Source organism: Lytechinus variegatus, chromosome 1 (assembly GCF_018143015.1).
Source record: "Lytechinus variegatus isolate NC3 chromosome 1, Lvar_3.0, whole genome shotgun sequence".
NCBI classification, from domain to species: domain Eukaryota; kingdom Metazoa; phylum Echinodermata; class Echinoidea; order Temnopleuroida; family Toxopneustidae; genus Lytechinus; species Lytechinus variegatus.
Window position 1 is genome coordinate 76,987,868 of NC_054740.1, and position 14,304 is coordinate 77,002,171.

General features: G+C 37.0%; 1 protein-coding gene across 1 annotated transcript in view; it reads left to right on the top strand.

Moving 5' to 3' along the window:
* Positions 1–8,391: 8,391 nt before the first annotated feature.
* Positions 8,392–14,304, top strand: part of LOC121423628 (WD repeat-containing protein 48-like) — a 28,470-nt gene continuing 22,557 nt past the window's right edge. The window contains exons 1-2 of the mRNA XM_041619033.1: positions 8,392–8,486; positions 13,257–13,397. Coding sequence (XP_041474967.1) covers positions 8,439–8,486; positions 13,257–13,397 — 189 coding nt within the window. The 5' untranslated portion in view covers positions 8,392–8,438. The remainder of the gene's footprint in view (positions 8,487–13,256; positions 13,398–14,304) is intronic.

Sequence of the window (14,304 nt, forward strand, 5' to 3'; positions counted from 1 at the left end):
CCCGACGATACATATCACTATGAACATAACAGCAATGATAACTCGTTGAATGTAGTCATTAAGAACATATGAACTTTCATGTGTTTTATTCATCATGTTGAATGTTGGTGTAAATATGCACGAAATGTTATCTCTCAATTTTAATGGACTATAATTCAGGCTATATCAATCGTTTCAATCCGAAAATAAAATTGCTTTTATTTGATATCTTTTAACCGATCCTCCTGGAGCTAAAACGAAACTAAAAGTGATCAACCTTCAATTCATGCTAACCAGTTACCAGGTTCTGTGACATAGCAACTTTGCTGTAGGTCCCCAAAACATGGAATATGAGGTCTGCACATTATCAATATCCGGATTTTATTTTGCATATTTGCTTCCTGTTTATTCACAGAAGGATTTATATATATATATAAAAGTTATAGGATTCGGAGTTGGGATTTGTGGTTTGTGAAATTAACATGCAGAATTGTTTTTCAAATACATTATTTAGTTATGCGGTAACATTTTAGTTTAATGTCAATTTGCTTTATTAGCTCACTGTAATCGTATATGCATAGGTCAATGCATTCTCAGAGAGTCATTAATCATTTAGGCTAAACTTCTGCATGAAATTAAATGAATGGTAATAAATAATGAGTAATGATAATTAAACCTGCGCATGAATATAATCAGTAACACACAGGTTCCAAATAAAGTTATAGCTTTCATGAAAATAAATTATTTCAATCCCTTGCCAGTGGTGACACCAAGCTAATATTCATTCTTGAGTTGGAAGGTTCTCACTTTCCGTTGCATTATTATGTCATGTGGATTGATCGGATCCAAATTTGACTATTTGCAAATGATTTTGGAGCAAAATCACTGATTCAAAAATCGGACCGTGGAGCAGTGGCGTAGCTAGGATTTTTTCCCCAGGGGGGCACAGGGGGTCCTTGCTTTTTCAGGGGGGGCACCGGCCATTTTTTCCGGTGTGCGTGTCCACAAGGTGGATCCGACTTTCGCCAATAGGGGACGGGGCCCGAAATTATCTTCACCTATATCAGTCACTTGTTAGTTTTATTCTTATAAAACAGCATAAACATAAAATAATCTCATAAGCCTTATAAAAAGTGCGAGCGCGAAGCGCCAGCGATTTTTTTAACTTTTAATGTATTTTTTCCTGAAATTTAATTTTCTGGGCAATGTTATGTGTGACCCTGAACAAGATTCGTATGTACCCCCAAGCGCGAACAGAAATTTTTATCAACTGTTCTAGCATTAAAAGGGAAAAGCTACCTGTAAAGGACTGCTTACAGTTACCCACGAAGACGGTATATATTTCAATGATGCGAGCGCGAAGCGCGAGCAAATTTTTTTACATTCCGACCTAACAAAAAAAAGGTAATTCTAAGCACTTTTTGTATTTATTAATGGATAGGTATGTAACTAAACAATTTGTAAGTCACAAATAGGATATAGTCAATCATGTCAATTGGGTGTCATTAATAATGCGATCGTGAAGCGTGAGCATACAATTATTGATATTCTGATGTAAAACTGGATAATTTAAGTACATTTGAAATAAAGAACATGCACGCTATTGCGCATGTTTTATATTTAGACCTAAAATCTGGGCATTCTGAATACATTTGTTAATGGAACATTATGGAATACACGTAGACAATATGAACTTGGCAAATCAAACAATGTGACCACGCAGCGTGAGCTTAAAATGCTGATATGTAGACCATAAAACGGACATTTTACAGAGCACTTAAATTTGTAAATGAAAAAAAATAATAATGAAAGCTCGATGTCCGAGCTAAAATATGTTTTGCATATTGACTTCAAAACTTGCTCCACATCAGCCTATTGAGCAAAATCTGAATCCAATCGAACAGGCAATTATGGCGCGAAGCGCCAGCAAAAATTTTATATAGTAACATGAAAAGATTTTTTTTTATTGCAAGTCTTCCCCTCACATTATTTCATTCACTCGTCTTCCTCCTCTTATTTTCCTCTTATTTTTTCTTCTGTCTTTCTTCTTTTCCTTTTTTTTCTTCTTTCTTTTCTCCCTTTTTTCTTTTCTTCTTTTTTCTCTGCCAATTTTTTCTGGGGGGGGCACCTGGGGGGGCACCCCAAATCTCAGGGGGGGCACGTGCCCCCCCAGCCCCCCCGTAGCTACGCCACTGCCGTGGAGCGTTGTGGCCCAGCGGATTAGTCTTCTGACTTTGAAACAGAGGGTCGTGGGTTCAAATCCCAGCCATAGCGTAATTTCCTTCAGCAAGAAATTTATCCACACTGCGCTTCACTCAACCCGCCGGGAGAATAGTTTTCCGAACTGAAGTGGCTTCCCTGGGTAAATATATTATTATTATTATTATTATTATCATAATTATTATTATTATCATTATTATCATTATCATTATTATTATTATCATTATTATTAATACCTAATTTTGATTACTTATTCACTGCAAATGTGATATCGAAAAAAAGGTGAGATTCATAACTTAATCTCTTTTAAGGGTTATGATACACCATGCATTATTTAGAGGATATCTTTTAAAAATGTTTTTCTTTGCTGGGAGGAAGTTCAAGTCAGAAAATGTTATGAAACCGCAAATTCTGTAAAATGTAATAGGCCGTGTCCTTAGATCTTTCACAATACCTAATGGAATGGATGAATGAACGATAATATATTATCCAGTGGGGATGACACCGTCGAAAGAAAAAATATTGCATATTTATTTTGACAGCAAAGACTTGGGCTGCAAGTGAAGATTATTTTGTTTAACAAATTTTCGGCATTACTCCTATTTGTTTAAGATCAGTATGCTCGATCTGTAATGAAAATCATAAGATCAGTATGCTCGATCTGTATGAAAATCATAAATCATAAGTCAGAAAAAATTGGAACCAGTGGGATTCGAACCTGCCATCTACTGCTTGCCGGGCAGCGACTCAACCACCAGGCTATTCTGGTTCACGGTTAAGCCACGATGAACTGGAATTCAAATACCCTCGATCCTCTTCTTTCTGACTCATTACTATTCAAATGCCGTCCGCCGTGGACAATAGATAGTAAATTAAGAGGCTTTTATAGGAGGAGATTATAATTTGTTTAACAAATTTTCGGCATTACTCCTATTTGTTTAAGATCAGTATGCTCGATCTGTAATGAAAATCATAAGATCAGTATGCTCGATCTGTATGAAAATCATAAATTATAAGTCAGACGTGTGCAATCTTTGTTTTATAGATAAATAACATTATATGAATTTGAATTGAATATGAAAATATCTGAAAAATAAGATATTATAAAGGAGAGATGTATTTGATGAGCTAGTAAGTGACCCTCGCGTTATTACCCGGGCAAATTGTGATTTTATGTATACTATGTTCAGCCCCATCATCCCCTTTGCCATGTTCGCTTGGCGGGCCCCCTAAATCAGTATCCACTATGTAGTTCTGCGGTCATAGGTAAGCCCCATAGCTTGTATATCACACAACCATCAAAGATTGAAATTGAGTAGTTTTTATTCATTGATGTGTCCCGTTTCTGTCTTTTAATTGGGTTTTAGTTTCAGTGTGAATTAAACAACGTATCAAACATCAATATTTGCTCAGAAAAAGATAGATGATATGCAGAAATTCAATTAGATCGCAATCTTTAGATGTCAGTTTTTGTGTTTTCATAATTTATGATGAGGATTAAGGATCACAAAAAAATAGTTGTCAACTGTCATTGTTTTAGGTCTCCCAAAATTTTAGCTATAGATCTTGGCGATCGTACTGTATATGCCTATTCGATAGTGCACATGATTTTTTTTAAGAGAGACGCATAAATCCTCTTAATGAATTCATACAAAGAATCTTTGGAATGATCCATTGTATGATCGGTATCAGGCGCGTATCCAGTATTTTGCACCCTGGGGCCCGACCAAATTTTGGCGCCCCTTGAACTTTTCGCCTCCCCATGTGAATTTGGCGCCCCAGGACAAACATAAATTCAGTGCCCTTAGGTCTAAAATCTATTCGGCGCCCCCTCCCCATATTGGCTGAACATCAATTTGGCACCCCTATCTTGAACATCATTTCGGCGCCCTTAAGTCGAACATCAGTTCGGCGACCCATATTTCGAACTTCAATTCGGCGTCCCTCCCCAAAGTTGAACATCAATTCGGTGCCCCTATATGTCGAACATCAATACGGCACCCCCGTAGGTGGAACATCAATCCGGTACCCCTATACTGAACTTTAATTTGGCACCCCCTAGATTGAAAATCAATTCGGCACCCTATGTAGAATTTAAACTCGGCACCCCCCTAAATCGAACATAAGTTCGGTGCCCCCAATGTCAAAATCGATTTGGAGCCCCTGGGTCGGACATCTATTCGGCGCCCCCTCCCCCTAAGTTGAACATCAGTTCGGCACCCTTATGTTGAACATTAATTCGGCGCCCCCCCCCCCATGTCGAACATCAATTCGGTGTCCCTAAGTAAAAAATCAATTCGGCGCCTCCACCTTTGGTCGGCGGACACCAAGTTGGCGCCCCCCCCCCTCCTTCGTCGAACATCAATTCGGCGACGCCCCCCCCTTAATTCCCTCTTTTCGCCTACCCAGAGTCCCGGGCTCTGAGCCCCCCCCCCCCCCCAGAACACGCACATTAGTAGGATAAAAACTTCAGCTCGCGCTTTGTGCTCGATTTATTTATTTAAGGCATGTTGGTCACACCGCCCGAGCGTTGTTGGAGAGGTCGTGGAGCGGTAGGGAGAGAGGATCGAATTTCGCTCTCAAAATTGGGGGAAATCGAAAACAGCAATCGAAAACAAAAAAACAACAATCGAAATCGAAAATTGTAAACGGAAGCGAGCGGTGATGATTTTTTTCTCTCCGCTCCACGACCGCTCCAACAACGCTCGGGCGGTGTGACCATGCCTTTAGGTCGTGTGAGATTAGTGTCAGTGGCTTAAACTAGGGCGAAGGGGGGGGGGGGGAAAGGATTCCAGCTCTGGAGGGGAGGGGGCACTTATACTGACGAGTGGATACCATGCATGCCCGACCAAGGGGTCTCGAAAAGCACCCTAAACAAGTACTTTCCATATTCTGAAAATGCACCCCTTAACAAGTACGGGCGTGTGAGACCCTACCCTTAAAGGGGAATCCAGCCTTGGTCATAAAATGTAGTGTTGGAAAGGAGAAAAATAGATAAAACAGAATGGTGAAAGTTTGAAAGAAATCGGACCAGCAATAAGAAAGTTATGGCTGCTTTAAAATTGAAATCCCTATGATTATGTAGATTTCAAATTGGCAACTGGGTAAGTAAATTATGACAAGAGGCAAGGACAACTTTCCCATAGGCCATGTACTTAATTATCAGGGATTTGTGGTTTTCTCCTAACTGCCCAATCCCCTGGGGCAGTAATCTAAATATAACCTTGGTAGTATATTTTTTTATGTCCTCGTGAAAGAAAAATAAAATTTGAAGTAAAACATTTGAAAAAATGACATATTAGCCATTTTATGTATTGGAGTACATGGAAGAGTAGTCCTTGCCTTACATCACTGTGACATCACATATGTGGCCAATTTGCAGTCTCCATGGATCTAGGGATTACCAATATTCACAACTTTAAAAAAATCATAACTTTCTTATTATTTGTCAGATAGTATTCAAACTTTCACCTATCAACTTGTCTGATTTTTCTTATTCCCCTAAGTCTTCTAAGAACAAGTTTTTATTTGGGTTGGATTCCCCTTTAACAAGTATTGGTAACAAAACGATACCCTTGGCAAGCAATTCCCTGAATTGAACCCTAAACAAGTGATCTATATAGATATTCAGTGATATTTTAATTGTTATGTCAAGGATGTCGGTTTTTATACCTTTACCTACATCACTGGGTTTAGTACAGCCTCTCCTAACACACCTCGCGCAAATCGTACTCTAAACACGTGTGTTGACTGTTGCGTTGGGGCAAAAAGTACATCCTATATTAATCATTTCATTTTTATACCCTTGCAAGTGACCCTAAACACGTAGCTTTTCCTTTTGTAAACGTGATGAAATAAATGAAACGGTCACCATCAGTAGCGTACGCAGTCGGGTAGAGGGGTTCAACCTTTGCCGGGGTTCCATCAACCCCCTAATTGTTTTTATATACCACCCCCCCTTAAAAAAATGTGAAGACTTTTGGGGGGCATGTCAGTTTTTTAGAACAAACCGATTTAAATTTGTTGTGAAAACCTTTTTATGTATTTTTTTTGGGGGAGGGGAGCTAGGTTGTCAACATTTCAGTCACCCTGCCCCTCCCCTTTCAAAAACCCTGCGTACACTTCTCTGGTCAGTGTGAACTTAGAGAGGGAGATGGGATTTGGCCAGGGGTCTGGGTTATGAGGCGCTATTTGCTCCTGCAACATTTTAATCCGGTCTCAATATTTTAGAGGGCATATATGGTTAGATTTATCATTTAGGAGTTGATTAGAGTTCGCCTTCACTTTTATTTGCGCATAATGATATTTACATAATTTGGAGGCTGGTTTTAGTATGTTTGCTTAACGTCCAGATATCCGGGAGGCGCGTTTCCGTTTTACACCCTGGCGAAGGCATTTTCCGGAAAAGTAGCCAAAAAGCGACTAGTGAAGAGTCTACACACGTCGCTGGTTGCATGCAGCGTGCGACACAGGCTAGTCCACCGCATGCAATTTGCACAGTTACTGATCAGAGCACAGAGTTCCTCGGCACTTCATGTACAGAGAGAGCGGCAGTCAGGAGTGAAATCCGAACATGCTTTTGCAGTCGCGTTGTTTATGATAGTTTTTTTTCTAAAAATAAATTATTAACTAAATGAATAGAATGACAGGCAAAATAAAAATAAACAGATACTTATAATGGAAAGACAAACTGAAGTTTGATGGATTGATACACTTAGAAGCTGCCGAAAGATAGATATAGAAGACTGATAAATATATAGATAGAGACAAGATAGACAGATAGATAGATAGATAGATAGAAAGAGAGAGAGAAAGAGGTGGATAGATAGATAGAAAGAGAGAGAAAGAGGGAGAGATGGATGGATAGATAGATCATAGAGAGAGGGGGAGAGACAGAGGTCGATATAAAGAGGGAGAGGGGGAGAGAGAGAGAGAGAGGATAGATAGAGAGGGAGAGAGATGTTGTAGATAAAAATATGGACGGACAAAGAGAGAGAGAGAAAAAAAACAGACAGATGCTAGAGAGGGAGAGAGATAGAGAATTTGAGAGACAGATAGATAGATGTTAGATAGATAGAAAGATAAAGAATGAGAGAGACAGAGAAGATAGACAAATTAACAGATAGATAGATACATAGATAGATATATAGATAGAGAGAAATAGAGAAAGACAGACAGATGTATAGATAGAGATAGATAGATGAGAGATAGATAGATAGATAAAGAGGGAGAGAGACGAAGATTATTAACAAATTAACTGATAGATAGATAAGTTAAAAAATAGATAAATAGATAGAGAGAAATAGAGAAAGACAGACAGATGGATAGATAGATGGATAGAGAGATAGATAGATGTCAGATAGATCAAGAATGAGAGAGAAGAGCGACAAATTAACAGATAGATACTGTAGTTACATAGGTAGGTAGAGAGAGAGAAATAGAGAAAAACAGACAGATGGATGGATAGATAGAGAGAGATAGAGAATTTGAGATAGATGTTAGATAAAGAATGAGAGAGACAGAGAAGATTATTAGATAGATACTGCAGTTACATAGATAGAGATAGAATTTGAGAGATAGATATATAGACAGATAGAGAGAAAGTCAGACATCAGCAAATCGGCAAGGCAAATGATCAAGGCAAACATTCGTATTGAACCTGGAAAGTATTAGCTCAGCTGCATTTGAAAGTACGGTATGTTCTGCGGATAACTTCGGTGCGGACAACTTCGGTGCGGACTTTGGATCGCGCGCCCATCTGATATAGATAATGTAAACAAACGTAGACGTAGACTCTTCACTAGTCGCTTTTTGGCTACTTTTCCGGAAAATACCTTCGCCAGGGTGTAAAACGGAAACGCGCCGTACGCGCATCCGGGAGCCATCGTCGCCGGAGCAAATGTCATGGTTCTAAAATATCCTGATTGAGGACGGATAACTTTACATATAGCCAAAACTGTTTCCCCAAAGCCCCCCCCCCCCCCCGCACAAAAACCTAATCCGAGTTTGCAAAAATTATCCAGTCACATTATTGATAGGTGGAAGTCTACTAACTTTTTATTTTCATTTTGGTGCTGTGCTGATGTCAACAACCCGCCCTAACACAAGCACTAAGCTCAACATTGCACCTAACTCAGGTGTTCGTGTAGAGTTGTAGCGTACACGAACAATACACTGCACCTGAATCAGGCATTTGGTGTAGAATAATATGACGTCATTCTTGTCGGGGCTCTCAAAGAATGGCGGTCCACCACAGGCAGCCGAGCAATTCTAGGCGAAAAGTTCAGGTATATTATACGAATATGAATTGGTGTTTAAGATAATATATTTAAGACCCAAGGAATAATTAGTCCATGTTTTTTCTCAGTGATAATGATAACAGTTTTTAGGTAGAATCTAGTGAAATTCCCATATTTTCAAGTGGTTTCTCATAAACTTTGTTCAGTCCCACAAATGCTTGTACACGTTGGGTAAAGACAAAATAGGGCCCAAGCCAAGTTTACGTCTCGCAGGCAAGCAAATGAATTAGCTCTGGACCAAAAGCTTCAGTCTCTGTATTTGGTTGTTCCGCTGAACTGCATTGGCTTCTCCGCGTCCTGTCACTTTCGCAAAAAACAAGATGGCGACGTAAACATCGCGGCAATCTTTTATGTATGTGCGAATACGGGGCATCGCGAGCGCTGGTTTTGATGGCACGGTTTTCGCGCGGGTTTTGCTGCAAGTGGCATCGCCTCTGTCTGGGCTGCTCATCGAAAATGGGGTTTAATGCACATGCGCACATAGTAGATGCAATCTCGTGCCTTTTAACAGACAGTTGAAGATGTGCACTTTCTGTACATATAAGTTTTAATGTGGATACTTGCCTGAAAAGTGTGGATATCGGAGCTTGAAAGTTCATCAAATTTTTGGACGCGTAAATGTTCGAAATTTTTTATTGATAAGTAGAAGAAAGTTCCAATTATGTATAAGAATTGATTTTAAATAGATTCACATTGCCAAAAAATCTAAAATCATACCATTCTGACATGGAGCAGTTCAGATATATTAAGAGGAGCCAGCTACCCTTGTCACAGCCGGTCTCTCAGCAGTCGAGCTGCCCGATGCGGTGGGCTCCTGTCGGTCTTTTGGCAGTCAAGCTACCGGTACCCGATGCGGAGGGCTTGGTGAGGGCAGCGGTCGATAGTGAGTCGTTCATGCTGCATTGAACTGGATATGTATTGTTTTTACTTGATAATATTGTGCCATACCGTAGATTTTTATGCTGATATTGATTTAAATATTTGTCACAAAAACATTCTTTCCTCCCAGGGTTATAGAGTCGAGATTTTTGATTGTTCAATCATGTTTCATCAATTGGAAACTGGATTCTTTTGGAAGTGGAATATTAATGTTGACTTATTAAATTAAAATGCAAAATCTATAGTGTTTCTTTTTTTATATTGTAGAAAAAAATATATTTTGAAACTTTTCAATCATGTATCATTATTTTAAGACAGGATTTGCTTTTGAAAGGGGAATATCATAAATGTTGACTTTCTAATTAAAATTCAAAAATTATGTTTATTTAAAAAGAATTTTTTTTGTTTCCTTTTTTATATATATATTTTTTAGTTTCTTTTTAACTTTTTGTATTGTTTATTTTTTCATTTTTTTGTCATGTTTCATTATTTGGAGACTGGATTTGCTTTTGAAAGGAGAATTTCTATTAAAATGCACGAACTATATGTTTGTTTTTTTTTGTAATTTTTTCACTCTTGTAAGAAAATATAAAAACTTAAGAGGAAATAATATTTCATTTCCAGATGGGTCCAATTCCTGTATTTATGTTTTTTATTATCAATTTTACTATTATTTTTTTATTTACTTTTCTTTTTTTTCATTATGGGTGCAGTTGGGGGTTGTGTTTTGAATTTGAAAATATATGGGATTGGTATAAGTTTTTGTGTCACTTTTGTTTCTCTTGTTTTTAGAGTTTGTTTGGATCTTTGATGTCTGTTATGTTGTATTTTAGAGCTTTGTTATATTTTTTCCTGGTTGTTTTTTGTTTTGCTTTGAAAGAAATAGACCACTCTTTTCCTTTTCTTTTGGCTTCAACTAATAATTTGAATTTATTTATTTTTCTTTAAAAAAAGAAAGCTCAAACAGGGCCTTTGTAATACAATGTATGTACATACAAATCTAAGAAATACATTGACAACTGATAGAATATATTAAAACTTAATTTTTATCCTTCTTGATACTTGAAATAAATTGCATACAATTCTACAAACATACACTCAGCTACTCATTCCTCCTAAAAAAATGAAATCACATGTCCATTGTCTCTAAAATCAAAAGCTACATATTATACATGTATAACAAATTGTTAAAACAATAGAATACATAAGGAATTGGTGAAACAATCAAATACATCAGAAAAAAGCACACATATTTTTATTTGGTCATACAAAGTACAAAAGAATATTTTTATACGTAAAAAAGTACCCCCGTACATACACATATACAAAATTACAATACAAAGTTGAAAAAGAGCTTGTAATTTATATCAGAAAAACAAAGAAATACATTAGAAATTACAAAAACAATACTTTAGACAAATTCAGTTAGGAAATTATCTACATGATGCTGTTTTGATGCCAACTAAATTATATAAATTATCTATCATGATCACCTTCATTTGGCAAAAAAGAGGGGAGTAATTGTAATTTTGTGTTATTTGCATAATTAATTAAAATTGATATTAGAAGAAATTATTATACACATAATAAGAAAAATTACAAGATGAATTGTTACACATCAATTGAACCTTCTCTCACCTTTCCATTGATACCTAAATTACTTCATAGGGCTCAAAAACAAAGAAGTTAGAGCCTGTTGAAGACTTGGGTTCAAAATGATCACAAAATGGTCACAAAAATCGGTTCTGTACTCCATTGACTTTACATTAAGACAATGACCACAAATTTGGATGAATATGCGCGACTTAAACTGGAATAACTTTATAATTTCTTGATGAAAATTAAAGTTCTTGGTATCATTTGAAAGGTCTTTTTAAGAGCTTTCAAGTGATACCAAATTTATTCATATTTGATGATTTTCATTTTTTTGTCACATACCTACATCTTTTCATATTTTTCTCAATTTTTTAATGAATTCTTGAATCTTGTTTAAAAATGAAATCAATATTGTGGAAATGAAGTTGTATCCCATTTACATGATTTAGGGCAAGATCTTAGAATAGAAGGAAAGTAGAAATCTTGGGGTGAAAATTTCAGTTTTTTTCGCGGTAGGCCTACTCACATACATGGGACGCAATCCCTGGCTCTGGGAGAGTAAGCTAAGCAGACGTTTACTCTCTTGCTTCTGCATTATGCTCGGACCCCATGACCATTTTGAATGGAGGCCTGCAGCTAGTTTGCTGTCAACTTGATATCTTTGCAAATTCAATGCTGTTTTTTATTTTTTTCACTTGACTTTTGGATTGGCCATTTTGAAGTCAATCCTAAATTTCCAAGAAAGTTTGCAAACTCTGAACAAAACCACAGGCACAGATTTCTTCATCTTCAATTCATTTTTCTGCGAACTCGCTTCTTAAATCTGAGCTTAAGTCACTGTGTGCTCTGGAAATATGTCACAGATTCCACATTTTTATTAGAAAATTTTGACTTTTAAAAGTTTATTTTTTTAAGGTTCAAATCGGGACCTGCTTGTGGTGAGTGATAATGCCTGTGTACATATTATCATGTGTTTAGTGTGTGTTGTGGTGATGACTGCTGGCTCGTGAATAATAATGCCACGTTGCGAGTCAAATGGAGTTATGTGAAATTCAGGGTGCCTTACTTTAACATGCCTGGAATTTGACATGTGAACACAACAAAGCCCTCTACAAAATAAAGAAAAAGATAATCACCAGAATTCACAAAAGGATAAAGAGGTGGAAGAAATGGCTTTATATTGTTCAGTAAGTTTCATAAAATTTCTCTAAAGCCTTTGAACAATATCCCAATTTCTATTAATCTCATGATGCTGTTGCATTTGTTGTGCCTGTGATTTTCATATGCACAGCACAAACAATGCACCCATGAGTGTGGTAGGACGGAAGAATTTTGTATTTCCCCCTCCATGATTGTACCCCTGTTCAGTGAATATGGCGGCATCAAATCCGGCTGGATTTCAGACGGACTTTGATATCGGATTCAGCACCAACATCCTACAAAATGTGTTCAGAATTAGTTCAAATATGTTGATAATTCGAAGAGTTTGAAAGCTCATTTCAAGTTTGGCTGCATTTCTTGATCAATTTAGGGTCTAATTTTCAAAAGTTTACCAATTCTTTTATTGTTGTCGAAACTTAAATTGTTAAAGTTTCTGTGTGTGTTTGTGAAGTATTGCTGAGGAGCATTACTGAAGGCAGAATGAAACCAAGAAATAGGCTTGCTGCTTGCATAATGAATTTCACAGATTTTCATGGATTTTTGCGAGCGTGCAACAACGTTACACATGAGATTCATGTACGTGCATGCGCACATGCCTGCGGCATACAGCTGAGCGAGGTCCACACTGTTTTTGTATTGGTCAGCACATAAAGATGTTCTATTTTGCTCCTTTTTCAGAAGTTGAGGATACATGTAGATATTGTAGATATAAACTTTATTTCCTACATAATGCACTTTACATTAGAACACATGATTTTTGTCTCAGTCATCTTTCATGCAATTTGAGCTGATGAGATGGTGAAGGCCACTACATGTAGCAATCACACCAAAGCCTTCCATTAAATACATGTAAGACTGAAAAACAAGCCACTTGATATGGGTGAGTGGACTTGCCTTTTAGTTATGACTTGACCTCACATTGAAATATGTGTCCATTTTTTTTCCGTGCGGGTTTAACCAATAATCATCCAGTTCAACTAGCTTTAAATCTTTAACCACAGTTTGAAATTAACATGATATTACAGCACGGGTATAGAACTACAACAAATTTCACGTCGGACAAAACAGATAATATTTTTACTGTAAAATGCTAAATAGACCCTTTTTGCTTTGTTCTTAAAGGTTTCTTATGTGATCCGCGATGAAGTGGAGAAAAAACACAGGTCAGGAGTCAATGCACTTCAGTTTGACCCTGTCCTAAACAGACTCTACTCAGCAGGCAGGGATTCCATTGTCAGAATATGGAACCTAGCTGATGAAAAGGTAAGGAAATTCAGAAAGTATTAAAGAATAATGTAGTAGTTTTAGGATATGCATATCTCTCAATAATCAGGCGATAAGTGACACAAATCAAGTTTTGGTGTTGAGTGCTCTATATAACTCAAGTTATGCACATCACTTCTTAGGCATGGTATAAATTTCATTTGACATTTTTCTGTTAGTGTATAATGATTGTCCTTTGTAGAAAAAGAAGAAAATTGACTGAAAGTTTTATTGGTCAGATGGGCTCGTCATTGGCTTAACATAATGCATATTTGATAATGGTAACTAAATTGTCTTTGCTTATATCACCTAACATTTACTTTATCAGGAGGTTTTTGGCATTTGGTCTATGCAGTATGATTGTAGGCGTCATAAATTAAATCAGTATTGTTTAATTAGCCCTCGGGTTCGAACTACCAATAAGAATCTACGAGATGATAATTGAAAGAGACGCAACATAAATGCGTATTGCTCTTGAGACAAGAGGTTTATTAAAATCCTATCACTATGTTTCAATTAACAGAGATATATGTTTCAACAAAAAAATTGACACTTGTGTAAACAAATGAAAATAAAAAAAGAAATATGACACAAATTAAATATCTAATACTCAAAGAAAAATAACCAAATACTTAAGAATGTCTGTGTAACTTGCGAGTGGCCACTCTATTAACCGCGGAAAATGGAATCGATGATAAAGAATAATGTCTTAACAGTAGCTGTCCTCGCGAGCAAGATTTCCAAGGGTAGACATACAAAACACAACGAAGATAAAATAATCACAGGTTTCCACAAAAACAAGCAGATCAGGGATGAAGAAGATGAAACACTCAAAGTCTTCCAAGGGTTGAGCAAAATACATAAAAGCATGAACTAATAAGATTTAGAAGAAACTCAGGAAACGTTC